The following is a 26748-nucleotide window of genomic DNA, read 5'->3' as shown; positions in this document are numbered from 1 at the left end:
ATACAAAGAAATATAAGCAGCCCAGCATCCTCTCACCTTCTTCACAATGATGACCTTTAAATCCAAGAGGGCAAAGGCAAATGTAGGAATCTGCTTTGCTCACAGTACAGGTACCACTGTTGATGCAGGCAGCCTCATCACAGATGCCACTGCTACACTCATCTAAATACAGAGTCAGAACATTGATTTATCAGAGAAGTTTGTCAAAGAAGATTTGTTTCGCTGTTGATCATTCCTACTAACCAATACAATTTGCTCTCCTGTCTAGATTTTTTCCTAGTTTGTGAAATGGTGTGCAATTTACACATGATAACTTGATTTTTAGCACCTTTTTTTTTTTTAGTACCAGAACAGCAAGACACCTTAAAAATCGCAAAAATTAACCCTTACTAACAACCCAGGTCAGTCGTAGCGTTCAATTATTCTGTGGATCACCTTTCTTCTGCTCTTGTTCCTATCTTAATTTTCTTACAAAATAGAAATCTCTCTAGATACTTTACAAGCACTATGACTTGTTTAATCTCAGTTAACTTAAGAGCTTCTTTGTTCACTTTCAATTCATTACATGGTAAGCATAGAAGGTGTTAACCATCATCAACTGATCTTACTAACTAAAATGAGGTTGTCAGCCCTCTTATCTGCACTAAAAGGGATCTATATCATGAGCATATGAGCTTTTTAGGAAGCATTTCTACTATGCATTAGTAGGCACATTAACTAAACTACAGAGAAGATTATTTCTTCTTGCTGGAATTAAGCCGAAATTGTTGTAGAAAAAATAATTTACCACTAACTTCTTAGAATGGATATCTATAAAGTTAGATTATGCAATGGCCAAATGTACATCTGATTTAAGTTCTTGTTGATTTCTTTCTTTCTTTCTCTTTGATTTACTTTCTCCTTTATTTTAGTTTCCGATTAAATAATTCTCCCTTTGCTGATAGTAACAAACTCATCTTATACATTAAAAAGCCCAAATAAGACATTTGTGGTGTACAAGTCTAAGCATGTCATTTGGAGGGCCAAAGTGTTTATGACAAACTAAAAATTGCACATTAATTTTGAGTCCCACTGAAATACCACTTCTGAGGTGTCACAGGTGTTTTGAGGCAGCTCTGACAACAAACACTGGAGAACAGTTTTGTCATCTGAGACGACTCAGAGAAGTCTTGCAAAACTACTAAAGGAGGGGATATACCCTTTTAGTTTTGTTTAGATACAGCACTCTGATTGTAAAGATGGTTTTCAGGCAAGGACGCTACATATCTTCAACAAGGTACTGGCGTTAGTACAGCGCCAGCTTCACAGTTTGGTTTCCCACCTCACAGTCAGAGAGAAAAGCACAGAGAAGTATGTAGCTGTAAATGGCTTATGTGCTGGTTCATCCCTATTACTCTGCCATCTGCAGTGGAAAATAACCTCTTCTCATTGACTCAGGACAGAGGCAGTAGTAACTCTCAGGTCATCTGATACAACTCCCCGCCAGACCAGACTTATCTCACCTTGCACATCTACAAATCTCCTGCTAGGCCCATTTTTCATCGTAGAGAGGCAAGGTCTGAGTACAGCAGTCATAATACAGAGCTCCAGGGCTAACCCAAGGAGCATATGCAAAATATGCAAGTCCCCTGGAAGTGAACAAATTCTCCTTCTACATGAATGGGGACAATTACCCCTTCAAACGGCTGCCCCATGCCCATCTGTGGGAACAGGGATGCTCGCAGCCCTCATCGAGCCATCTTTGTCCCTTCTGGGCTGCATTGTAACGTGAACAGGAGCAGGACAAGGTATCTAGTTCTCTGAGATCCCTCAGATACTCATCAATTACTGCAACAGTGACAAAAATGAGTAGCACCACCCTGTTTTATAGTTGAGGAAACAGAGCCAAAACAGAGTGGGTAAACAAGGATCTAGATGTATAGAGATCGAGACGCAAGCAGAAAACTAAGACACCACTCATCTTTACAGTATTTGCTGCACTGTTAGTCAATGCTGGCAGTACGTTCAAACAGACCAAAGTTAAATAGAGAAACAGAAAATGACAAGGAAAATAGCAATGGGACAAGTTGCAGGCTCATTGGTTTGAAGAACAGCTTGAACAGTCTTGGTATTTAAGGACAGGCTGCTCTCACAACATCTCAGTGACTTATCACGGCCTTGGGGCCAGCACAGGTGACTACACCGGAAAGATAAAACACAGGTCTGATGGCTGCGTCTGCTTGGGGGTAGTGGTAGATGGAGAAGGAGGAAGCGGCAGCAGGAGTACAGGATCCTGCTGTGCCTTCTCCAAATTGTGAGCGCTGCCTCCCCCACCAGCCCCTTAGCTCACAATCTGATGGGACTTTTACTGCAGCCAGCAAAGATGGAGCAGGGGCAGGATGGGTCCCTCTCCTCCCCATGCTCAATGCTGCAGTCCGTGTACCACAGCACCCGTGATTTACACACTGTACCAACAGAAAAGAAACAAAAGACTGGCTAGCAAAAACCCTCCCTAAGTTCTAGTAGAGTTCACGTGCAACTAATTTTTTTTTAAGTTTAGCTTATATGGTTTATTGTTTGCAAGTATCCCCTGGTACAGTTTCATGTAAGTGTGTGCAATCACATAAGGCCGGTAAGGCTCTATCACTCAGTTTTGAGTCATGTATGGCAGAACACAGCATTTATTTTCATTGAAGCTGACAGTTAATGCAGTAGTATGTGGAGCGTTCATGGATGGGAATGAAGCTAGCTGTAACCCAAAAGGCAACAGAGACTAGGGCTCGGAGAACTTCAGCAGCGCTTTCTTCTATCTATCTAAATTCCATAGATTCTCACTCTATTGTGAAATTACTCTCTGCTTCCAAAGTCTTATTCTCTTCAGCATCTGTTTCTTGGGCCGTTCTGTTCTGCCCCTATATCACACAGAAGTTTGTTCATGGTATATAGAGAATACAGGCCAATTGTTAGGAAGTTTCTCATTAATCATTTTGTTCTTGGGATGCCAAATGCATAGCTACAGAAGAGAAGAAAGATGACATTGTGACTGATGCATGGCATAGACAGTTCAGTGACATGGGACTTATTTCCTGCCTTTAACACTTGGTTTCTGACTTGATTTTACTGTCACTCTTAAACTGTTTAGACTGGGAGGTCGTCAAAACAAGGATTCTGTTTCCCTGTCTTTTTTTAAAGTGTTCATTACATGGGTAAAGTAGAGACAAATAAATAAGATAGGACCAGATAATTAACTTCCCTACTTCTCCATCTTTTAATCTGTGAAGTGGAGATAATGTTGTAATATCACTTCATAAAGCTGTTGAAATAATTTATTCTATGGTATTTTAAAAACATATTGTGACACTGGAAATGAAAACAACGGAGTTCAATGGGGAAAAGCCCTCTGTAATGGCTACAGCACTGCTACGGGTCTGAAAGATCCCTGTGTTGCTTTGGACAAGTACAATGATGCCTTTAGGCAAAACACATTTACTTGGGTCCATAGTGTTTTAAAGACAAACACAGCATACATACTATTGATTTCTGATGATATTACTGTGTCAGTCAGAAGCATGAAGAGGCATCCTGAGAGATGCTGGCAGAAATACTTTACTGTTAGCCCATGACGACTGGTTTTACTATTTATTGTGCAGGATAACTGTGTCCATAAGGGGTTTTGGCATACTAAACTGCAATATTTACTTGCACAGCTTGATAAATCCTCCTACTACAGACCCAGCAAAAGCAATGTGCAAAGGCACAGAGAAATACTACGCCAAAAAGAGAAACCGCATTTTCCACTTCTCAAACCTGGACCATTACTCAATATTTTTCAACAGGCAAAAAAAATAACCCCTAGTTTATTGCTAATTAAAGACCCATACCATTACACTTACCGACATCAGCACCACTGAGAGCTTTCCCTAATGGCCAGGGTCTCATATCAATTATCTTCCCGTTGATGCTAAGCGATTGAACGCAGCCCTGAAATCCACGGTTAGTGCCTGTGGCTCTGACCAGCCAATAGACACTGGGGGCACCACCAACGTAGAAGGGAGTCCGGAACGTAATTTTACTATATTGGCCCTGAAGGGAAAACAGAGCATGACATGATGTAGAACAGACATTACACAGGATAACTAATTAAGCCACACTGAGTACAATCAATTTTTTTTTTCTCCACAAAGAATTGCGTCAGGGGATGTGTAGGTTGCTCATTGGTAATTCCTTTCCATTAGTCATTCCTCCAATCAGTCTACCATTTTAAATGTTACTTTTTGCACCCGCATCTATCATGATAACATGGACTATTAAAAGCACAAGAAAAAAAATAAAAATTGCTATGTTCCAAGAAGTGATTGTGATCTCTCTTTTGTTGCTATTTCTTACTTTAATTTTGCTGAAATTATTTGTCTTCTAAACTCTAAGTAATGGGCTACACAGACCAATGTTATATTGGTTTTTGGACAGAACCCAGCAAGTGCTTAGCATTGAATAATAATGAAATTACAAAAAATAACAGGAAAAAAAAAGGAAAAACAGTAAAGGCAAGGCAAAAGCCAATAAAATTATAACCTCAGTAGGGTTCTGCTCACTTTGTCAATGCTAAATTTACTCCTCATCTTTTTTTTGTGTGTGTGTTAACTTGCCTATAGAAATGAACACATACAAGTTTACTAGCACTGATACAGTGCACAGGAAAGAGAAAAAAAAATCCAACAGAACTTTTTGGACCATTGAATCAAACCCCATGCTATCATGGGCAATGGATTCTGTCGTAGTTCAGCCCCGATCGGACCAGACTACGCAGTCTCTCTCTCGCTCCCCCCACACTCCGAGAGAATAGGGAGAGAAAATATAAGGAAAAACGGCTCAAGGTTTGAGATAAGGACAGGGAGAAATCCTTAAAGTTACCGTCACGGGCAAAACAGACTCAACTTGGGGAAAACTATTCATTTATTACTACAAACAGCAGGATAATGAGACAGAGAACAAGATAACCTCCCCCCACCCCTCCCTCTTCCCAAGCTTAACATTATCTCTACTACCTTCCCCTCCCGAGCAGCATAGGGGGGAAGAGGGAATGGGGGTTGCAGTCAGTTCATCATACGTTGTTTTACGCTGCTGCTTCATGGTTGGGGGAAGAACTCCTCGCATTCCTCCCCTGCTCCGTTGTGGGGTCCCACCCCTACGCCACAGTCCTTCGTGGAACTGCTCCGGCGTGGGTCATCTCTTCCACGGGTGCAGTCCCTTCAGAACAGCTGTCCCAGCGGGCCCTCCATGGGCCACAGCTGCCTTCAGGCATCCACCTCCCCTGGTACGGGGTCCTTCACGGGCTCCAAGTGGATCTCTGCCCCTCCGTGGACCTCCATGGGCTGCAGGGGGACAACCTGCTCCACCATGGTCGTCACCACAGGCTGCAGGGGAATCTTGGCCAGGAGCCGCATTACTCCTCCCCCTCCTTCTTCACTGACCTTGGCGTCTGCAGCCGTTCCTCACAACAGGCTGGTAGATGTCTCTCAGGATCTTTTTTACATCTTATTCACTTCTCATCTCCTCTCCACTTCTTGCAGCCGGGCTGGACCGAGTCGGGCCCAATCGGCTGCCTGGCGAGAGGCCAGAGGATGAGGCCTGCAAGGCCCATGAGGCCTGCACCTCCCACTCTGCGCCTCTGCCCCCGCTCAGCTTCTTCACATCTTCTCTCCTCTTTTTTTTCTGTTTTCCCATTCTTAAATACGTTATCGCAGAGGCATTATCACGAGACATTCTGCTACCAATCGGCTCGGCCTTGGCCAGCAGTGGGTCTGCCCTAGGCCTGGCCAAGTCCCCTGAACAAAGGGGAGCGACTTCTAGCAGTTTCCTACAGAAGCTACCACCTTAGGCCCCCCCTCACTAACAAAACCACGACAGATTCCTTCCACAAATTGATGAGAATATACACCTTTTGCCTCCTACTCAAAGGTTGCCTCAAAACCTCACTGCCCTTTAAAAGAAAACACACAAAATTCCCACATTTATTCATGGGCAGTTTTTACCAATGTGTCCTTCCGACAGCACTGACCTTTAACCTAAAAGCCTTCTGGATTTTTCACCCCTGCCTTGCCTCCATACTGTTTATAACAATAAATTATATCCCCATAGGTTATATCTTGCCAGGCTAAATAAGCCAAGGTTAATGAATCTACAGGTGTTCACTGCACAGTGCACTGCAAAAACAAATCAAATGGATCTCAGTTTCAGCACGGAAAAACAATTCAGGAGGAGCCTGTGGCTAAAGAGAGTTCAGATGTCCACAGGGTTTCATGGTGGGCATATGCCAGGGCTGTGAACACACAGCATGGCTCCAAACACTTGCCATCTCCCATTGCCTTTGATGCTTCTGCCCACCTTGGTCTGTCAAGCTCCACTGCTCTTGTAGGCACTCTCTAGACTGTTCCAGTCAAAATGAACCAGGTCAAAAACCACTACCACTCTGCTGACCCTAATCCAGGTTATTCTAACTAGGAAGGGCTGAGAAGGACTCACTGGAGCAACACTACAGGAGCAGCAATTTCTAGTGGACAGGAACACCTGGATCAAATAACTTTTTTTTTCTGCTGTAGCTGCAGCTAGAAAAATGTGAGTCCACTATCAAACTCTTCTTGTAATAGACTCTGTGAACCATAATCCTCCTACTAGCTCTTTCTTGCACCTTTTCTTCTTCCACTTCATCTTTCTTGGCTACGGGTGATCACAGCCCTGCACAGCCAATGCCATCTTACCAAAGTGCTGTACAGTGGCATTAGTTTCCACTGGATATTTCTCTCCTGATTCACGTTCGTCCTTTGCATGGCCTCATAGCATTGGTAACACATAGCAACATGTGACAGACACTGAAATCTGCCATCTCCTGCTGATGAGAACTCAACGTGCAGCATGTTTTGCCCTTCAGTGCTTGCACATGAAAGTGTAAAGTAATAAGATGTTTGAAGCTGCTTTTTTAAGGGCTAGGGATATCATGCTAATAGTGGCTATCAAAGCAAAGAGGAAACGATGTGCAACTGTCTTTTTTTTCAGTGCCTTAATTTCACTTCTGTTTTCTGGCCTCGCAATAGATGAGCAAGTCAAGACATCTTCCTCTATTGTACTTTACCCTGGCAGCCTCACATGAAATTGGTAGTGTTAACATAAGTCAGAGTAGAATGTCTATCTCCATTACTGTGCTTCAACCTCTGTCCATGATATACATGTAATTACACTTCTGTTTGCAAACCTCATGGGGCTACATGCATATTATACATAAATATATACACATATACATCTAATCTTTCCAGCTTAGGAAGCAGAGAACTCTCTGAGGCTTGAAAAAAAGAGCAGTCAGGGACAGCAGCTGTAAAACCTGGAAAACTTGTAACTGTAGCCTGTATCTGAGACTAGCGAAGTGTTGCAGAAGGGCAGCAGAGCAAGCGTGGGGGACAACAGGGAAACTGTAATGGTATTCAGTGCTCAGATATTTATCTATGTGATTTCTAGAATATCTACGTGGAAGAGTAATCTGTACACTGATCCTAGTTCACTAAATGCTCCGACATTGATAAATAAAAATGTATCTTTTAAATCTGACCAGACCTCTGCTGGCAAGAAAAAATGTCATCACAATCTTGAGAGAGCCCAAGTTTGAGCTGCAGGTGCAGGATTACCTACCTGAGATTTTCCTGTCACTGGAGCATCATTGTCCATCTTCAGCCAGCCATTCATCCCATCTCTGAACAACGTCACGCTGTGCCAGTTCCCCAGTTTGATTTTGTTTTCACTCATTATGACTGCAACTCCAGTGCCACAGTTGAACCTGGGAGTGTGAGACAGAGAGGGCAAGGTGACAATCTTAGATTAAATCAAACAACTGAAAGTCGTTTTTAGGCTCCAAAACTTCCCTTCGCTCCTGGGAATCTCTGCATTTCACATCACATATTAGCAGACGACAAGAAAATTAGATAGCAGGTCTACATATGATCTGTTCTAAGTTTCAAACTTTGTTTTTTCTCCCATGGAGAACATTTTGCATTCTCTGGCCTTACCAAGTGCATTGCACAGCTTGCCAACAGCTGAAACTGTTTCAAGATGGAGGGTATTACAATCTGAGTTCTTGCTATCATAGTAATTTCTCTGGGGAATTTTTACAGCTCCCTGGTGAAAGGCAGTGCTACTGTAATAACTCTGTGATTCTATATGAAACTCCGTATTGATTGGCAAGCAGACCTCCAGGAAAGTCTCTGTGGAGCTGAACGAGCACAAAACGTGCCATTTTCTCTGACTGCTTTTCAGTGCAAGTGAACAGAAACACAATAAAGGCACATCACCCACTTTGTTATTCTCCAGTTTCAAAGAAGTCGCCCTCCCAAGTAAGGAGATCCTTGAGATACTCTTTCATATGCTTCATATCTATGTGACTGCAAGAAACTCCCTCCATCTTCATTTAAAAATCCTGCAACTCTCATCTAAACAAGGGATATAAGATGAAGTTTCAGGCCCCTTGATGGCATGAAATCCTTTATTTTGCTATGTCATCTGCAGGTCCTCTTTCTGTGAAGCAAAATTGACTATGCACAGCTCAATATACCAGAAGTTTAGCAAATGCAGTGGCTCACTGGTATTCCTGATAACATAGCAACAAGCCCTGGACTGATGCCTTGAAGAAAACTAGTCATTTTGCCTTTACACCAAAGTCCGAGTAAAAATAGTTCAACGGGGCACATGTCCACACACTAAAGAAGAACAAGAGGAAAAAAATATTGAAGACCTCTTAAATGAAGTAATATTGTCCATTTTGTGCACTAAATGGGATAGAAGTCAAAGACATAGAAGATATTCATCACATACAGCAGTCCCAGAAGGCAGCAATGGCCCCTTCTCTTTACATCAGATTTAGGGTGGAGGTTTTACCTGAACTGGATGCTACGTCGGATGATTGCCAGTGACATAAAATCACCACGACCATGCTCATTTTCTCCACAGTAGAGCAGCAAACCATCTTCTGATTCAGCCTGAAATCATTGCATCAACATGAAAAAACAAAAGTCTAAGCCTCACAGTAACAGATAAATGCAAGCAGCACTGGGGGACTCTTCTCCAGGAAAGGGACAGTATTTTTCACATGGAGTTTTTAACTTGCAGGATCAGGAATTGGTTGATCAAGTTTGAGTCCTGCATTTGAAGAACCCAGAAAAACATTGCTTCAATGCTTAAATGGTTTAAGAACATCTCTTCAACTTACAGTATGATACTACCAGACTTAAAAACAGACTCTCAGACATGTCCCATATGAGACTTTCGAGTATGAAGTCTAGCAAGGATGTCCTAGCAAGCCTGTTAAGTGTAGACACATCAGTCTTACTGCACATGAATACACACACCCTGCTTCACATGTTCAGCGGGCCTGACACTTTTCAAGCCAAACAACCTGTGCAGGCAGGATTTCTCCTTACGTGCAGAGTAGCTGACACAGTGGCTTTTCTCAGCCATCCTGCATTTTAAGCTGACAGATTGCCAGAGGAGTGTCAGATCACCATGTGAGGCAACAGATTGCTGCTGCTCTAGTGACAGTCTCCTACTTAGGCTGCCAGGCTGGCGAGTCTGCCTTACGTGGGAACAGGGGGGCAATCCAAAAGCTCTGTCACCCTCCCTACAGGCAGCCCTACTAGCTCTGTCCTTAGCACACAGGCAGCATTAACACCAGCCACTGTGGGATGTACCCTTCAGAACTGTAATTTAAGTAGTCCAATATCTTGCACGTATTTGTTGGCTGAAGTCTCAAACTTCAGAGGTGGAAAGTAATGCCTACTTGCAGCCCGCAGGATAGGAAAGGAACTCTGGATACAGGGCAGTATTTTGCTGAGTACAAAATCACAGTTTCATATATGTGAAGATACTGCACGCCACTTCCAAACGGTAATTCACAAAAATTCCAAGTGCACTTCAGCCTGCAGCTCATTCACATGGCTATAACCTCGCCAATGCCCACTGCCGCTAATCTGCAATGCCAGCATTACTTGTCTCAGGGTTCCTCTCATGCACTGCCTACCAATAACGGGTGCAAACATTTTAGCTTAGTTTACCAACTTAATTTGCATTCATTGAAGGTGAAGCCAGATCTTCAGTGATGAAAATTATGTATCAGTTCACTAGAATTAGACTATAAACTGTGCTGAAGCTCAGTTATTGTTCCACTGTTCATCAGAATAAGCAAATAAAATGTAAAGTTCCTATGTAAGCGTGGAGTTGCTTAAACTTACCCTGAATTCAAGGGTAATCTGAAATGTCTGATAGGAGTTTTTCAGTGGTTCAAAAGTGATGTATGAGTAGCCAGAGAACTGAGGATACTGGATAGTAATATCTGAAAAGCAAAGACAGAAGCATGTTACTCAGTAGTTTTCTCCTATATAAAAATTGATATGCACATTTTACACTAGATAATATCAGGTGAAAATGCACGGCAGAGTTCCTCCAGAGACAACCATTAGTGACCAGTAGTCAACAATCAGTTACTCTGTTGCCTTGTCCTCCCACCACCTTTCACAACTAATTCATAGAATCATAGAATGGTTAGAGTTGGAAGGGACCTTCAAAGGTCATCTAGTCCAACCCCCCTGCAAGAAGCAGGGACATCCCCAACTAGATCAGGTTGCTCAGAGCCTCATCCAGCCTGGCCTTGAACGTTTCCAGGGATGGGGCCTCCACCACCTTTCTGGGCAACCTGTTCCAGTGTTCTATAACTCGCATCGTAAAAATTTTTTTCCTAATTTCTAATCTAAATCTACCCCCCTCTATTTTAAAACCATTACCTCTCGTCCTATTGCAACAGGCCCTACTAAACAGTCTTTCCCCATCTTTCTTGTAGGCCCCCTTTGAGGTACTGGTAGACCGCTATCAGGTCTCCCCGGAGCCTCCTCTTCTGCAGGCTGAACAGCCCCAACTCTCTCAGCCTGTCACCATAGGAAAGGTGCTCCAGCCCTTTTATCATCTTCGTGGCCCTCCTCTGGATCTTCTCCAACTGGTCCATGTCCTTCTTGTGTTGGGGGCTCCAGAACTGGACACAGTACTCCAGGTGGGGTCTCACCAGGGCAGAGTAGAGGGGGAGAATCACCTCCCTTGACCTGCTGGCCACACTCCTCTTGATGCAGCCCAGGATGCGGTTGGCCTTCTGGGCCGCAAGGGCACATTGCCCACTCATGTTAAGCTTCTCATCCACCAGCACTCCCAAGTCCTTCTCCTCAGGGCTGCTCTCAATCCATTCCCGCCCAGCCTGTATTTGTGCCTGGGATTGCCATGACCCAGGTGCAGGACCTTACACTTGGCCTGGCTGAACTTCATGAGGTTGGCACAGGCCCACCTCTCCAGCCTGTCCAGGTCCCTCTGGATGGCATCCCTCCCTTCCAGCGTGTCGACGGCACCACACAACTTGGTGTCATCGGCGAACTTGCTGAGGGTGCACTCTATCCCACTGTCCATGTCACTGACAAAGATGTTGAATAGGGCCGGGCCCAGCACAGACCCCTGACGGACGCCACTCATGACCAGTCTCCACATGGACATTGAGCCGTTGACCACCACTCTCTGAGTGTGGCCATCCAGCCAACTCCTTATCCACCGAGTGGTCCGTCCATCAAACCCATGTCTCTCTAGTTTAGAGAGAAGGATGTTGTGCGGGACAGTGTCAAAAGCTTTGCACAAGTCCAGGTAGATGATGTCTGTTGCTCGTCCCTTGTCCACCGATGCTGTCACCCCGTCATAAAAGGCCACTAAATTGGTCAGGCACAATCTGCCCCTGGTGAAGCCATGTTGGCTGTCACCAACTACCTCCTTGCTCTCCATGTGCCTTAGCATGGTTTCCAGGAGAATCTGCTCCATGACATTACCAGGCATTCCCAAGGACCTGTGAACCTGGGAAGTAACAGGATACTGAGGGCCAAATACTGCTCAACAGTTTAATGCTGGCCTCAGTGGAACTTTCTCCAGATTTTCATCCTTGTCACAGAAAACAGAACCCATCTACTTTATATTTATCTCCTTTTAAGAATTCATTTAACAGAGAGACAACAAAGTAATTTTCTGTTTTGCAGGATTACAAAAACATATGCGGGAAATGTGGCCAGATTCCACGCCACATTAGTCACTGCTGCGCCACAGCTGCTGTGTCCAGCATCCACAGGATCCTTCGATGTCTAATAAAAGCCTAGCAGCTTCCAGTATTTCCCTCCAGTATGTCTTACTGCTGCCTTTGCAGCTCATTTTCCTAAGAAGCACAGGAGACAGTTCCAGGCCTGAATTCTTATTTTTGCAGTGGATCTGAGTTTAATGAGGAAGGAAGGATGAGGAGTCCTATTCCTCTTTGCTATTTGAATACTGAGTGGGTTTTTCTTGCAATACTTGGATCTGAATACAGCGCGCTCAGCTTTTTTGTTTGTAAGGCTTACATTTTAGGCTGAGGTGAAGAGAACTGGTCCTATAAACCTGAACGCAACTGCAGCAGACAGCAATTAACTCATGCCCTAATCGCAAGCAGAACTGACTGGACTAGAACACCACGCAGCTGTTGATTGTAAAGAAAAGTCTGTTTTCATTCAGATTAATATACTATCTATCAATATTGGCTGCTGTGGAGAAATTCGGTATACGGCAATATTGGTACACGATGGGATTGCTTACCAAGGAACAGCACACTCTCTTATGAAAAATGGTGGGTTTGGACTGATGTTAACAAACCCACTCTACAAGTTGTATACAGTTATGTCAGTTCAAATAAATCCTTGACTCTTCATACTTGATCAAGGCCAAAAATCACATCTGCAGCTGTTCCGTGTGGCTGAGTTACAACAGATTGTTTTCAGAATGAGCTCTCTCTACTCCAGCATTGGGAGGAGAAGATCAAACACCTTCAGTGCCTGGACCCCAATGCATGACACTGTGCATCACGAGTGTCCAACACAAGCCTGCAGAAGACACATGTGTCCCTGATGCTCTGCTCTGTGGCAGGGCCTTAGCAGATCAGATCAGCATGCAGAGGGACAGATCATCTCTTTTTTTAGCTGGTGGGACAGCACCACTACAAGCAATGGGACACTTGTTTTGCCTGAGCTCTGGCATTCATCTGACCCATCTGACCCCTTGGTCAAAAAAACAGGAGAAAAATAACTCTGGGGGGGGAAAAGTTTATGGCCTGATAAGTGAGCTGGACCGGCTCACCAGGTGACCAGCTCAACATCAGACCCAGCAAAAGGGTAATGTTAGGTCTGCAGAGGGAGAGGACAGGAAGGTGGCAAGGGAAGGAGAAGCAGGATGGCCTCCTTCAGCTCAGGAAGCTCTTGCTCTGAGCTTCCAGGGCAAGAGGAGGCAAGAGGAGAGGCAGGGGATGCGTGACAAGTCCTGACTGGCACAACCACACCTCCTCACATTGACCAGGGCTTTCTGAACTGGGGAGGCAGTTTTGTCCCTCCCTTGCGCCAAGCTGCCTGACACAAGGGCTATGGCTACCACTCCAGCACTTCTGTCCTGAAGACCAGGGGAAAGCCTCCTCTGGAGATTTACAACAGGGGCTCTGTCTCACATTCCTGCTGCAGGACCAGCATCACCTTATGGGCTATGCTGGAAATGTGGGTGGTTCCAGGCTTCAGCTGGAGGCAAAAGGCAAGGGTCAAAGCAGGGTTGAATGTTCCTGTTGGAAGCTGTGGATGATTCTTTATTGAAGAATAAGTTCTTCATACTCAGCTAAGAAAAGAGACTGATGCCTGAACCAGGACATGGAAGTTGGTGCTGTCCTTAGGCATCCATTAAGCCCAGCCAGTTATTCCCAGAGTGCACTTTGGGTGGTTACTCACGAAGCTGCTCCTTGTCCCAAAGAGAAGCCAGCAGCAGTGGGCACGCAGAAACCTACCTTCCGCACACGTGTCTCCTCCTTTTCCCAAGTTGCAGTGGCAGCGCGAACCACCCCGGTCATAGTCATTGACACAAAAGCTGTCTGCAGAACAGATAGCCTCATCGCAGGAGAGATCAAAGAGGCGCGCTGCAGAAGATGTGCCGCCCCTCCTCGTTGCCCGAGCCGTAGTCACCCTCACTGTGGTTGAAGGCCGCGTGGTGGTGAGAGTGGAAGTAGTGGGTTCAGAAGTGGTTGTAAGGACCCGTGACAGGAGCCTGGAACTAGACCTTGGCGTGACCTTAGTTTCAACCAGAAACTTTCTGTTGCCTCCTTTGATAGCAGGAAGCGGTCTGAGCTGAAAGGAAATAAAGAAACACAAATTCAGAAAAACCTAAAATGCTACATGGAAATGAAATTAATATTTTCCAAGATACAAATTCATTTTCCAAGGTAACAAATTCATCCTCTCGAAAGAAAAAGAAACAATCACATTATTATATCTGAGCATATAATACCAGACATTAAACTTCCTGACAAGACCAGACACTTTCAAGTACTGAGACTATAAAGAAAAAAGAAATGTCGAAGTGGAATCTTGAAATTTACCTCTTCTATGTAAATGTCATAGTCTGAGTCATCGATATCAAATCCATCGTCATCACCAGTCACTGTGTCTGTGACATACCGATGCCCATAGCTTCCACTTCCTAACTCCTCAGAGCCTAAAAAAAAAAACTGGCATATTCAGTTCATATATTTTTTTTTCTCTTTACACACAGCAACTCAGCCATTACTACCCTCTGATTCATCACACTTAAATCTGAAGTGGCGTTAATGGTCATCCTATACAGGCAATGCAAGTGTCAGTCTGAAGATGGGAAACACTGTCCGAGTGACACACATGCAACTTTAAACAAAGTGAAGACCCTCATTTTGTCACTGTGATTCTCAAACAAAGCTGGCAAAGCTTAGTTTTCCCACTGCAAACTGACTTTTATCCATCATTCTTCCAGGACAATGGCTCTGAACTTTTTTGGTGTGGACAACATTTTAATAACTGCATTGGTTTCCAATCAAACTTTTCCTTTTTATAAATACACAGTCCCGCATCTGCCCTAATGGTGACCAAATAACTGGAACAGCAAAAAAGATGCAACTAGGCAGGGCTTTTCTGGCACACTCTGCTTAGGACTTTATCTGCCTCCACAGGCTCCAATGCTCCTGAAATCAGCATCCTAAGTGTATTTTTAAGCTATTTTTTAAAACATAGTTTAGCACATTGGAAAAAGAAACCTGCAGAAACATCATGTATTTTTCATGTGCTTAATCTGCTTCTGCCTCTCCCTGAAGCACTGACCTGTGCTTTTAAGGACTCTAGGCTTACTATTTAAACTGGGAACGGCCAGTTTAAATAGTAAGAGGGTCCTCACAGAAAATAATCTGTGCTTTTCTGCACTTTATATGGAAAATTCTGCTTAAACAATGATTTATGCTTTTTAGCTAAGTCCTGGTTTCAGCTGAGACGGAGCTAATATTTTTCCCAGTAGCTGCTGTGTTTTGGATTTAGTATGGGATTTCATATGTGAAGAACATTGATAATACACTAATGTTATTAGTTGTTGATAAGACATCAAGGTCTTTTTCCAGCTTCCCAGGTTTCGCTAATGTGCAGGTGCAAGTGCAGGTGCAAGAAGCTGTGAGGGGTATAGCCAGTACAGTTCACCCAAACTGGACAAAGGAAGTATTCCATTCCATTCCATAGACATCATGCTCAATAGATAACTGGGGCCTGGCCAGTGGGCAGCTCTCTCTCTCTCTCTCTCAGGAAATTGTGGTTGTGAGATCATGCTTGGGAAATCACTGTTCTGAGATTGCTGCTCGTGATTGTTCCGAGATCACTCTCAGTTCCACTCCATGATCGCTGCTTGGGATGGGCTGTATTGGTCATCGGGTCATCGAGCAGCGAGAAATTGTGCATCATTCAGCTTGTATATTTTATTATCCCTATATTTCATTGTCATTATATGTATATACATTTATTATTATATTTTCCTTTGTTGTCCTAGTAAACTGTCTTTCTTTCCTAGTTGCTCTCCATTCCCCCACCCAAGGAGAGGGAGGGTGAGAGAGCAGCTGCATGGTACTTAGTTGCCGACTGAGGTTAAACCACAAGTTATTAAAATGTACCAGAAGCCATGAAGAAAGATAACACAGGTAAATGAATCACTATTGTTGACTGCTGGAATATTTGACTACTTGTCATTTCAGCAAGGTTAAGAATAGACAAACATTTGATAACCATCAAAATAACGGACTTCATATGTTTGCCTTTTCCATGAAGTATTTTGTGGTCAGTTAAAAACAGCATAGGCAATCCTTGCTTTACAAAGCCTCTGCACAGGCTGGCCATGTGTGCTTGTTTATTTCAGCAGCCACAGGCTGCCTGTATTATCTCATAAGTTAGGAGGTCCTTCACATTGCAGCATGCAAAGATGTAAAGTCTTCCTGGGCAGTGGCTGTCTGTGGAAAGGAGACCTACCAAGCTTGGAAACTCTATGTGATGATAGTAAGAGCTTCACTATCACCACTGAACAACCTGATGGAGCTAGAGAAAGCTAACGAGGCTCAGCAGACCTTCAGAGGGAGCAGTGTCAGCACAGTGTTCTCGGGCTGTTTGAGCCTGTCTAACTGGGGTCTGCCATCTCCCATCTTGGTGGAGAATGAAAATATCTCCCTGACCTGACTCAGGCAGGAGAGTACTTGTCTAAATCTTATTTTACTCTTTCTTCCTTTGCCGTAACTGCAACCCAGACACCCTGGCAGAAAGTTATTAAAACAAGCATGTGTGCACCAGATATGAAAGCATGCCCTGGCTGGCTAACTGGCCACCCACCATACACTCTGTGAGAGTTACTTACAAATGGGCTTTACATGTTACATCAGCATACAGAAAAATCAGGGAAGAGAGGAAACATAACCCCCATTTTTAAAAAGGGGAGTAAGGAAGACCCGGGCAACTACAGGCCGGTCAGCCTCACCTCCGTGCCTGGCAAGGTCATGGAGCAGATTCTCCTGGAAACCATGCTAAGGCACATAGAGAGCAAGGAGGTGGTTGGTGACAGCCAACATGGCTTCACCAAGGGCAGATCGTGCCTGACCAATTTGGTGGCCTTTTATGACGGAGTAACAGCATCGGTGGACAAGGGACGGGCAACGGATATCATCTACCTGGACTTGTGCAAGGCATTTGACACTGTCCCGCACGACATCCTTCTCTCTAAACTAGAGAGGCATGGGTTCAATGGATGGACCACTCGGTGGATAAGGAGTTGGCTGGATGGCCACACTCAGAGAGTGGTGGTCAACGGCTCAATGTCCAAGTGGAGACCGGTCACCAGTGGCGTCCCTCAGGGGTCCGTGTTGGGCCCGGCCCTGTTCAACATCTTTGTTGGCGACATGGACAGTGGGATAGAGTGCACCCTCAGCAAGTTCGCCGATGACACCAAGTTGTGTGGTGCCGTCGACTCGCTGGAAGGGAGGGATGCCATCCAGAGGGACCTGGACAGGCTGGAGAGGTGGGCCCGTGCCAACCTCATGAAGTTCAACCAGGCCAAGTGCAAGGTCCTGCATCTGGGTCGTGGCAATCCCAAGCACAAATACAGGCTAGGCGGGGATTGGATCGAGAGCAGCCCTGAGGAGAAAGACCTGGGAGTGTTGGTAGACGAGAGGTTCAACATGAGTGGGCAATGCGCCCTTGCGCCCAACCGCATCCTGGGCTGCATCAAGAGGAGCGTGGCCAGCAGGTCAAGGGAGGTGATTCTGCCCCTCTACTCTGCCCTGGTGAGACCCCACCTGGAGTACTGTGTCCAGTTCTGGAGCCCCCAACACAAGAAGGACATGGACCAGTTGGAAAGGGTCCAGAGGAGGGCCACAAAGATCATCAGAGGGCTGGAGCACCTCTCCTATGAGGACAGGCTGAGAGAGTTGGGGCTGTTCAGCCTGCAGAAGAGGAGGCTCCGGGGAGACCTGATAGCGGTCTTCCAATACCTCAAGGGGGCCTACAGGAAAGATGGGGAGAAGCTGTTCAGTAGGGCCTGTTGTGATAGAACAAGGGATAATGGGTTTAAATTAGAAGGAGGTAGGTTTAGATTAGATATTAGAAAAAAATTTTTTACAATGAGAGTTGTAGAGCACTGGCACAGGTTGCCCAGAGAGGTGGTGGATGCCCCATCCCTGGAATCGTTCAAGGCCAGGCTGGATGAGGCTCTGAGCAACCTGATCTAGTCAGGGATGTCCCTGCTTCTTGCAGGGGGGTTGGACTAGATGACCGTTGAAGGTCCCTTCCAACTCTAACTATTCTATGATTCTATGATTCTATGATCAGGGGCAAATGAATAGACGTAATGAGGCACACACATTTGCAAAGAAAACAACATGCCAGGCCAGTAGAGAATGTGTATAAAACCTTTCCACTCTAATGCATATACCTAATAATCTGTAAATAATACAATTTAACTCTATATTAAACAGAATAGTTTAGAGTTCTGGCACAGAGTTCTGGCACAGAGTTCTGCCAATTGAGCTAAGAAGAGAACTCATAGCTTTATGACTGGTAATGAGATTAAGCCAACCGGACAAACTACATCCAGATTATTTCTGCTGGTGGCTGTGAACGCACAGGCAAAGGATTGGTACTGGAGAAACAGATTGCATGTTTATGAACTGGTCTCAATCCTGCATTCATTCTGGAAAACAACAGGTATTATCAAAATGTGGGCAAAACCTCTTACTCCTAATATTCACTTGTTTAGTCACTCAGGTTAATCACCATCACAAGATAATTTTACTCCAGGTAGGAATAACAGAACAGAATCACAGAATAGTTTGGGTTGGAAGGACCCTCTAAAGGTCATCCAGTCCAACCCCCCTGCAAGGAGCAGGGACATCTCCAACCAGATCAGGTTGCTCAGAGCCCTGTCCAATCTGGCCTTGAACAGAATAGAATAGACTAGATTAGACTAGAATAGAATAGAGAAAGGGACCTACAAGAATCATCTAGTCCAACTGCAAGGTTGACCCCTTCCATCCATCACTGCATCAGAATCTCCCCCTCTGGCAACAGTAATTTTATAAGACATTAATTTCTACAAAATAATTTCAATACTACCATCTGGCAAACCACAATGTTCCACGTTTTTCCAACAGCAGACCTTGGGATATGACATGTACCCACTATTTTAAATCAGACAGTGATTCCTTTCACCTTATTGAACTGGTAGAACATTTAGAGCCTGGAGAGAGCAAGAAGTTATGGGTTTACTGGGGCTGGCAGAAAAGACTCCTTTGAGGCCTTTCTTCAAAGCCCTTCAGGACACAAGTTTGGCATCACCAGGAAAAGCATAACTTCAGAAGGTGTCTTAATATCTCTAATACAGCCCCAAAGCTTTGCTTTCACTCCCTCTGGCTCCATCTGAGCTTCAGCCAGCACATGCTGCATTACTCAATCTGCTGATCTGTGTGTGAGCAAGTTTGGTAACGCATAACACACCTGAGAGCAATGGAGACATGGAGATGTACTCTTTTCTGACTATGCCTGAGTTTATACAGGTGAGTACACAGACAAATGATGAAATCATCTACCAGTCCACTGGCTTCTCAGTCGCCTTGCTCTGCATTACATTTGATATTTGCTCACGGGATGTGATGCGATGCTCACATGTGATGTAATGCAACAAAACTGCAAAATAACAGAGAGCAGAGAAGCTAACATGACTTTTTGTAGAGAAACCTCCACATAAGACCATCTCTGAAAAGCACTGTGTAGGTTTGGTGAAGAGCTCGTATCATAACGGCTGGCAAATCAGGGAAAATCAAGCAAAACGGTACTCTGCAATACCAAAACAATTACTACAGAGATTACAAGCATGCTATACTTCATTAAATCAGTGTTTCAGTGTACAAGGAGACGGAGCCTGTTTAAGACCCTTTACCAGGTCCTATAATCCTGTTTTATAATTAACTGGAATATCTGTGGAGGGTCACCAACTTTAGACAGCTTCTTTCCAAATAAGCAGAGATTAAGTTATATCAAGTAAACCTTTCTCAAAACAAACAGAAAGGCACACAAACTTTTGTTTTGGCGATTAGGTGGCCACCAGTATACTGATCAGGAGACACAGGAGAGCATAGTAGGTAGACCACCAGGCACTGCAACGCATGCAGATTGAATGGAAGTGTTAACAGAATGATCATCTTCATGCATAATCCCTCACAGGTCTAAATCCAAAATACATCAGGGGCATTTTAATCTGTTTTATTCTTGTCAGTGATTCACAGTGAGGCACTGCATATTGCTTGGCCTGTCTCTTGCTTTTTGTCCCTGTCTGTAAAACATGAATACTGCCTTTGTAAAGCCTTTGGAGATCTGCGGGAAACAGTTCTATGAAAAACCTTCCCCATTGGCTATCTCCAAGACACATCACCATTATTTACATCAAGGTTTGGGCCCAATGGGCCCTTTTCTTGTGTGTGAGCCTCAGCAGACACATTCAAGCATCATGCAAAATATTTAAGCACCTGTGCCAATGCCTTGCTCAGTATAAGCCTGGCAGTGACAGCCAGGACCAGTGGAAAAGATGTATCCAGATTAAGCAGCCACTTCTGTCACATTTGTTGTGGAGACAAGCAGGAGGGTATTTTTAACAGAAGATGCTTCCTCTGTTGGTCTGGCAAAGCCCAAGGCTGGCAGGCACAGTGCAAACCTCATCTGTTTCCCCAGGAGATGAAGGGTATTTAAGCAACGCAGGTGATGACACTTTGTTTGTTTGATTCCTTGGGACAGTTTACTTTGTTGTTACTAAACTTGATACGTGAGGTCATTTTTCCAAGTAAACTGTCCATGACACAATGAAAGATTTGATACAGCAAAAACTCAACAACCATGTAAGTGAAATAACTCCAACCTGCACCAGTAATTAAGAAAGGCAACAAAAATTGATTTATTACATAATTTCCTTCTAGAAAAAAAATGAAACCAAATCACAAATAAATGAGAACCCTTAGGAAAACTTGCCCTCTCCTCCCTGAAAATGGAGCAATGTAACATAAACCAAGCATGCATTTTTTACTAGGTAAGGGGGTAACAGTTTATAATCAAGGCCACATGTTCTACTTGCACAGACCATAGGAGGTCTGTCACATTAGGTGATACTGTCAGCAACCCTAAGAGGAACTCTTGAGCGGATAAAGAGAACTGTTTCCTACTTTGACCTGAAACAATGCAGTCAAGAGTACTGCAAAGCCAGCCACCTTTTAAAACCAGAATGGGAGAATTACATGTGAGAATGAGACAAACCCCAGCAGAAAACATCCCCAAGCAGCGTGGACTCAGTGTCTGCAGGACTAATCTCTGTCTCAGCCTGCGTGATGCAATATGGACCCTGAAGGTCCACTGCTTTTGAGGTAATGCTGGGAATTTCTTCTTCAGTTAAAACAAGCATCAGAAAAGCAGTAATTATTTCAAAACAAGCATAAAAATCCAGGATATACAAGCACAAAGCTATAAATTTTTAAAATCCAAACACACTAAGGACCTTAGTGCCAGCACTATGTGGACTAAACATAATGCAAAGGAGCCAGACATTGTATGATTTCTCCCAGCTTCCTAAGATACTTCAGGTATTTCTGAGAAATATACAGACACTCACAAAATAGCATCAACTATCTGTGGCATGTTTCACTGTTTACATGGGAGGAGGTACCATTTTAATAATGAAGGTAGTAATGCCTATGATGTGCACACCAAACAGCATTTTCAGACATGCCAACTGTCTGACACCCTTCCAGATACATAATGTGAACTAGGAGTAAGTTTTGCTTTGTTGCCCTTAAGCTTAGCATGAATTTTTTTTTTGTTACATTAAACTTGTTAATGGTTTAAATCACCCTTCACAGTTTTTTAGTTTTTTTGGGGAAAAATAAATATTCAGAATATGCATGGCTTTAATCAAGATTTTTTTTTTCACAACAGAAGTTTAGCTTTTCTACTAAAGCACAATGTACTTGTGTATCTGGTTAACATCACACTAATTTCTTACACAGACATCACCACTAAAGCCAAGTGAGAGCTGCTATACTCACACTCCTGCTTCCAGAAAGCCACAGAATCTGTTTCTAAAGGCATCCATCTTTTGCTGCCTTTCAATATCACTCCTTGCTCTGCAAAAAGCTGGTTTTTATGAAGACAAGTATCCACAAGTAACACAGGTTTTCAGGGATAGTGGCTATATGTAGTTTTTATGCCTATTTGCAAAATCCACCCTGGAAACTGACAGCAGACTGGCAAAGGAATCACATTTGCATTCCCCAAACGACCTGGAATTTGCTAAAGTAGCCCTAAGAACAAGCTGCCTGGTGTGGGGCTCGAGCACATCACGGACACGACGCAGCCCCAGGCTGTGGGAGCTCTGTCCACTCATGAGGGTCTCCCCCAAGCATTGCTAGCCCCTTGGTGCAGGGAGACCAACCCCTTGGCCACAGTGGCACCCACATGCCTAGCATGGACGGGCACAGAGTTTTTGAGTCTATCCAGAGAGCAGTGCAACATGCATAACACCTTCACTTTTCAGATCTGATCAAGGCACACAGAGTCAAACTCACGCTCCCTATGAACCTGTCCATTAATCAGTGTTTATATACACCAAGTGTGAATTTGACTTCAAGATATACTGACAAAAATTCATCTTTTAGAGCCATCTACTCTAAAACTGAGACTGACAGGTCTCTGCAGAACATGTGGTTTCCAAAGGCAAAGTGTCTTTCCTTGAGTACCACAGTAATAAGTGTGGCATGAAGACTACTCCATCCTTAATAACAGAGCTAAACACTATTTTTTCTCACGAAAGAATGCAGTCACTCACATCCAAAGACAAACAGGATATCAAGGAGCACACAAGCATGCCTGAGGCAGCAGGAGCTGGACCTTGAGGATGCAGGGGCCAAGGCTGCACCTTTGTGGTTTTCACAAACATTTGATTCAGAAGTTAAACTTAAAAGTTCAGCAGCCAAAATAAAATTCATGTAAATTGTTCAAGAGGTTGAATTTGTGACAGAGGGGAAAAAAGAATGGAAAATGCTACATAAAAGTCAATGATAACAAGAGATTACAAGATAGGGAGGCAATTTAGAAATAAATCCTTAGCAGGTCAAATAGGTGGATCACTAAGGATGTGGTCCATACTTCTACAGCATGCAAATTCTTCTTGCAGAGCTCACAGTCCTACCTCAATATTAGCTGCTCATTTTCTACTAGTTAATTAAAGATGATGTGCAATTGAGTGTGCAGGTGAGAAAATAAAAAAAGTCAGGTTTGTTGCTCTTTTTTGTTGTTCACTGATCTGCTAAAATTATATGCTGGTATCTTCTTGCATGGTATTCTTTCCCATATAAATGCTTTCAAAACTGGAATTCAAAAGTACTACAACTTTTTAAAGACAATAAAAAGATTGGCACATTAAGGATATAGCTCAGTTAGTCCTCATACCCTGCCAGCCTTGGTTCTGCTTCCTGCATCAACTCTCTTTGTGATATTGTGCTTTTCACTGTGCAAGAGATGCGATTTGTACGCTTCCCGATGTGCTTGTGTGGGTTTGGTCAGGACTTTCACATACAGCAATGACTTTGGGGATGATGAGGAGCAACAGCACCTCAAGGTCAGCCCATAGAGACACTGACAGAGGATCGCACCCTGAGGAAGGCCATCAGGAGATGTGCACAGGACGTACCCCTTATTGCAGTGTGCATGGCCTACTTGCTGCACAAATGTGAATATAATTGTTAACAAGTTGTGATTATTCAAGCATGCTTGAATGCATTTTCACTTCTTTTGTTGTGCAGCTTCTGATCAAAAAGTGATGCTTACTGTTTATATCATTCTTTTAATGATTGCGCTTAATAGTTTAAGAGCCTTATTCCTCAGAAAACAGTATAGATTTGCTTTGGTCTTTCCAAGTTGTTTAAATGAGAAATGTAACAGTTTAGTTTCAAAGAACAGAAAAAAAAAGATTAACAATAGACTTGTCTCTCTCATTTCTCCCCATGATATTCACTCATCAGTTCTGCATGAAGCCAGTACAAAAGCCAGTAAGTAGCAATCCAAAAATATCTGGCAGTGAGCTCCAGAGCAGAGAAACGGCATGAGAGCCATTTTAAAACTCCGCCTGGAGTTTTAAAAATCTTTGCTTGTAGCTTGACTTTCACAAGATGCTTCAAGCTCCGCAGATGGGTCCAAGAAGTGTCAGATTGGGTTGTCTGCGCTTGGAGAGTGACTCTTTCCACCAACAGCCCTCCACAGGCTACACTTTATTTACATATATACTTTATTTTTATATAGCTTTAATTACACAAAGTTAGTTCTACTCACTGAACGTTCGGATGATATCGCTTGGTGCACTGGCAGGGCTGGATCCATAGGAGTTTGCTGCTCGGACAGCAAACTGATACTTGGTGTTTGGGAGAAGTCCCTTGAGAACCATGGATTCCATCTGGATCTGCTCTCTCATTACTGTCCAATTGCTGTCAAGGTCTGGCCTTCAGGATCAAAAAAGCCAAGATCATAAATAATTAAAGCTGGCTGTATAAATTAATTGGTTTTAATCTTCCCCGGGAAATACACAAAATAAATGAGATATAAGCCTGCAAAACAATCACTGAAATCCTTCACTCTTAAGGGGCCAGACTGCGGAACCATTACTAAGCTGCATAGCCTGTGAAATCAAAACTATACAGTGATACAAAACCAATATTCAGATTATGTTTATAAAGCCAGTAAGGTTGTTCAGAGGACAGTTTGACAAATCAAGTTTTGCTTATGTGTTTTCACAGATTTTGGGTTCACAGTTTTCAGGTGGAGGCATATTGCTAGCAGTTCCCAAACTCCTATTTGGCTGTACAAAGCAATACTTTGCAATAGAGGGAAAGATCCTGATTTATTCCTAAGAGTTTGTGCTCTAATGCCACTAAGTCTCTTCAAACGTAAACAAGTATTAGCAAGATGAGAATCTAACATTCGATCACCCATTCGATCACGTTAATCCACCCACACTGGAAAATCTGGATTCAAAGTCTCCTCAAAAAAACCAAACCAAAACAAAACAAACCAGAACAATAATGCAGAGAACCTGGCCTGAATATGTGGATTTTGCAAAAAAAAATTCCCATGTCTGCCTTTGGAAAATGCCTGGTTAACTCCTGATTCATACTGGAAGCCAACAAACACCTGCTCTACATGCCGTTATAATCCATCTGAAGTCAGAACAACCATGCACATGGCAGTTTGGTCTCAAATGTTTACGTTCATATACAGAGGGATATCAGAAAGTGGAGGGCTACTTCAAATAGTTTGAGAGAGTATTCTGATGCTTTCTCACAATTTCTACTCTTCTTATCAAAGAGAGAATGGAATGAGAAGATAAACAAATACAAACAAAATAAAAATGTAAACGTTACCGCTAGGCCACCCAAAATATTAAAACTGAAGTCTATGAAAGTAAAATACGGACAGCAATGACTTTCAGAGAAAATTATTCCAGCGCCCTTTTCTAAGATGTCCTTGTGATATTTATTACAGGAAATAACCTCCAAGTGCTCCCTGAGTCTACCAATGTTTACTTAGGACTTGCTGCAAATGTCTCCAACAGACTTCCAATGAAAATTACAGCACACGGCAGGCATTCGTATTTGTTTATTTGCAGCTGGAAGGAAATGCCAAAGTTAATGTATGTTTTCTTTTACCAGTCAATACGGGATTTATTGATCACTGAGGTTTCATTGCTTTGTGCCAGCAGGGCCAATGCCATGACAAAGCAGCAGCTGCCAACTGCCTGGCTCCTGTGCACAACGGCACACAGGGTGCAAGTATTTTATTGTTTGGCTAAAAATAAAAATAAAATCAGACAAATACACAAGATTCAATGACAGCTAAGCAGACCATCTTAAGTCACTCTCCACCACTATTTCCTGGTAGACAGGAGGGCATTTATTTTGGCTACTCTTTCATTGTTTCCCTCCTCTGAGCCTGGGCCAAAACGAAAATACACAGTGTTTTCCAAATGAAAGCTGTTAACATCACTTCCTTCCACATGCTTGCTTAGTAGTGTTTTCAGTTTTCCTGTACATATCTTATTTTGGCTCTAATTCAAGTCCAAGGAATTCCTGCGAGCTCAAGAGCTGCCTCACAGTCTCTTTGCAAGAGACTCTGCCGATGCCTGCACTTGAACGGAAACACACGCCTCTGACGAAGGGACTCAAAGGAGGTATCGCGCCCTACAGAGATCTAGGAGATAGCACAAACTGTAGGCTAGTCTTTGACTTTGCTGACTGTCTCTTGCAGGACTTCCTTCTGCAGGAGTGAATGATAAAGGAAATGTCTGCAAAAATGTATGCATCTGCAGCTGAAGGAGAGGGAAAGGGAGATTTATCACTTGACCTTTCCTACTTTTCCAGAACATTCACATTCCCTGTGTGAACAAATCGGTACAAGATGAAAAAATGGCAAACAGATGGGGAGAGGAACACAACAAACTCAGCTGGTGACTGCATCCAGGGCCAGCCAGCTCCTGTATTTTCTAAGCTGGGACCGTTTTGTTGAAAGCTGTCTCCATGGTACTTTTTTTGTGTTAAACATCAGTTTGTGTCAACTTTTACACCATAAGGGCTCATTTTAATGCCACTTGTCCCATCTTTCTGCAGCTCTACATTCCCTGGCCTGGCATAGGTCTTTCTGTCTCCAGCTGGGACCTCCCAGGGCTGCACCGGACCCTGTACCTCTGCATGGGGAGATCAGACAACTTCCACGAGCGTTTTCTGCTTTTCAAGTTACAGCT

The 26748-nt window shown here is 43.6% G+C and overlaps 1 protein-coding gene across 1 annotated transcript in view; it reads right to left on the bottom strand.

Moving 5' to 3' along the window:
• Positions 1–26748, bottom strand: part of EGFLAM (EGF like, fibronectin type III and laminin G domains) — an 82099-nt gene that overhangs the window by 23972 nt on the left and 31379 nt on the right. Inside the window, exons 7-14 of the mRNA XM_086770048.1 lie at positions 24288–24454; positions 14474–14589; positions 13886–14222; positions 10248–10348; positions 8899–8999; positions 7660–7804; positions 3873–4062; positions 37–162 (exon numbers count right to left, since the gene is read on the bottom strand). Of these exons, the coding sequence (XP_086626174.1) occupies positions 37–162; positions 3873–4062; positions 7660–7804; positions 8899–8999; positions 10248–10348; positions 13886–14222; positions 14474–14589; positions 24288–24454 (1283 nt within the window). The remainder of the gene's footprint in view (positions 1–36; positions 163–3872; positions 4063–7659; positions 7805–8898; positions 9000–10247; positions 10349–13885; positions 14223–14473; positions 14590–24287; positions 24455–26748) is intronic.

The sequence above is a fragment of the Chlamydotis macqueenii genome, chromosome Z, assembly GCF_036417535.1.
Source record: "Chlamydotis macqueenii isolate bChlMac1 chromosome Z, bChlMac1.mat, whole genome shotgun sequence".
Taxonomy (NCBI): Eukaryota; Metazoa; Chordata; class Aves; order Otidiformes; family Otididae; genus Chlamydotis; species Chlamydotis macqueenii.
The sequence above is the reverse complement of the archived record's forward strand: the minus strand, read 5'-3'. Positions and strand labels throughout refer to the sequence as shown.